Source organism: Cryptomeria japonica, chromosome 10, assembly GCF_030272615.1.
Source record: "Cryptomeria japonica chromosome 10, Sugi_1.0, whole genome shotgun sequence".
NCBI lineage: Eukaryota > Viridiplantae > Streptophyta > Pinopsida > Cupressales > Cupressaceae > Cryptomeria > Cryptomeria japonica.
This window is the reverse complement of record NC_081414.1, coordinates 849,138,966-849,141,197: the sequence shown is the minus strand read 5'-3', so window position 1 is coordinate 849,141,197 and position 2,232 is coordinate 849,138,966. Positions and strand designations below refer to the sequence as shown.

At 39.0% G+C, this 2,232-nt stretch overlaps 1 protein-coding gene across 1 annotated transcript; it reads right to left on the bottom strand.

Moving 5' to 3' along the window:
• Positions 1-294: 294 nt before the first annotated feature.
• Positions 295-654, bottom strand: LOC131859336 (uncharacterized). Its single transcript, XM_059212952.1, has one exon. The coding sequence runs from the start codon at positions 652-654 to the stop codon at positions 295-297; it is 360 nt and encodes a 119-aa protein (XP_059068935.1).
• Between the last annotated feature and the right edge of the window lie 1,578 nt (positions 655-2,232).

The following is a 2,232-nucleotide window of genomic DNA, read 5'->3' as shown; positions in this document are numbered from 1 at the left end:
TTCCAAGCATGATTGGGTTAGCATTGTTAGCTTGAGATAATAAACATATAATATAGCAGCCATATTAAAATATTATCATAATGAAATCATGTACATAAACCAAATGAAACCCCTAACTCACTAATGCATCAGATAACATATTGAACCATAAAGGTGCAAATATAACTAAATATGTCTCATCATCTACTCTAATAAGGAAATATAGAGTCCAATATCACCAAATATAACAATTAATGTCCATGCCAAGAGAAGCCGCTAGGGTGGGTATTACATCCTCCCCCCCTAGAACTAGGCTTACTCCTTGAAGCCTATAACCAAATAGGGGTAAGTATCTCTAAGGCTGCCTAAATCCTCCCATGTAGCTGAAGTTTCATCATTTGGGTCCCATTGGACCCTTTCCTGCTCTATGGTGCACCCCCTGAGGGTCAGGGTCCACTGCTGTAGTATACATATTGGCTCCAAAGCCAGCTGGCCATCCATGACCTGTAAAGAAGTCCAATCCAATACATGTGTCAAATCTGGAATATATTTTCTAAGAACAAAAACATGAAATACGTCATGAATACGTGCAAGGCTAGGCGGCAGGGTGAGTTGATAAGCAACTGGTCCTATCCTCTCCAAAATCTCAAATGGACCTACAAATCTAGGTGCCATCTTAGAACGTTTTCAATAATGAATTGGGCTCTTACGAGGGCGAACCCTCAAAAATACCCTATCACCAACTACAAATTGCCTATCAACCCTATGAGCATCTGCATACTTCTTCTATCTATCTTGTGTGGTTGCCAAATGTTCTCTAATACCCTAAACCTGTACTTCCATATCCTATAACATTTTTGATCCAAGAAGTGTCCTATTATCCAATCTATCCCAACTCAAGGGTGTGTGAAAAGGTCTACCATACAAGGCTTGATACGATGACATGTCGATGGAACTGTGATACCCATTGTTATATGCAAACTCGACTAGATTCAAGTAATCCTCCCAAGCATGTTGTCGATCCATCACATACATCCTTAACATGTCCTCCAAAATCTGATTAACTCACTCTGTCTGACCATCGGTCTCAAGATGGTAAGTAGTACTATAGCTTAGCTGAGTCCCTAAATCATGTTGCAAGGTTATCCAAAAAGCCGAAGTGAACACTGGATCCCAATTTGAAATAATCTTACATGGAATTCCATGTAATCTAACAATGTCTCTGACAAAAATATGTGCTACTGAAGATGTTGTATATGAAGATCTAAGAGGAGAAAAATGAGCAACCTTAGTCAACTGATCAATGGTAACCATAATGGCATCATGATGTCGAGAAGATGTAGGCAAGCCAACTATGAAATCCATAAAAATGATGTCCCATTTCCATTCTAGAACTGCATGGGACTATAAATATCCTGCTGGATGCTGGTGCTCTGCCTTCACCCTTTGACACTCAAGGAAACAAGATACAAAGTCTGCTATGTCTCTCCTCATTCCTACCCAATAGTAAAGTTGCCTGAAATTTGCATGCATCTTCTTGACTCCAGGATGTGCCGAGTAAGGTGCACGATGGGCTTCCACTAAAATTAACCTTCGAATTCCATCGGAGGGTGGAACATAAATATGTCCCAAATACCTAAGAAGACCATCAATATCCATTGAATATCCAGTATATTTGCCTTCTAGCATTCTTCCTGAAGCAATCTTTGATCGAACCTCTTGGTACCAGTCATCTGATGGGAGTGTATTAAGTATCTTACTCTTCAAATCAACTTCAACTATTGCTATTGATATCTCATTCCTCCTATGGCTCAAGGCATCCACAACTATATTTTATTTTCCTTGAATGTATTTTATTTCAAAATCATATTCACACAAAAATTCCATCCACTTGCATTGCCTGGCATTGAGATTAGGTTAATTAAATATGTACTGAAGGTTGCGGTGATCTGTATGGAGTTCAAATTGATGTCCTAACAAGAAATGTTTCCATCCATTCAAGGAATGAACTACACCTGCTAAATCTAAATCATGAGTAGGATAGTTGAGTTCATGGTTTTTCAACTTCCTAGACTCATAAGCAATAACTCTACCTTCCTGCATTAATACTACCCCTATGCCTTCCAAGGAAGTGTCTGTGCAGACCATAAAATCTTTTGAGGGGTTAGGTATTGCCAAAATTGGAGCACTGGTTAGCTTCTTCACATTTTTCGATCCAAATAAACTTCTTCCCCTTCCTCAATAAGAAAGTGA

Excerpts from the sequence above, each read along its gene's own strand:
- LOC131859336 (XM_059212952.1), bottom strand. The coding sequence starts at position 654 with ATGGCACCTAGATTTGTAGGTCCATTTGAGATTTTGGAGAGGATAGGA.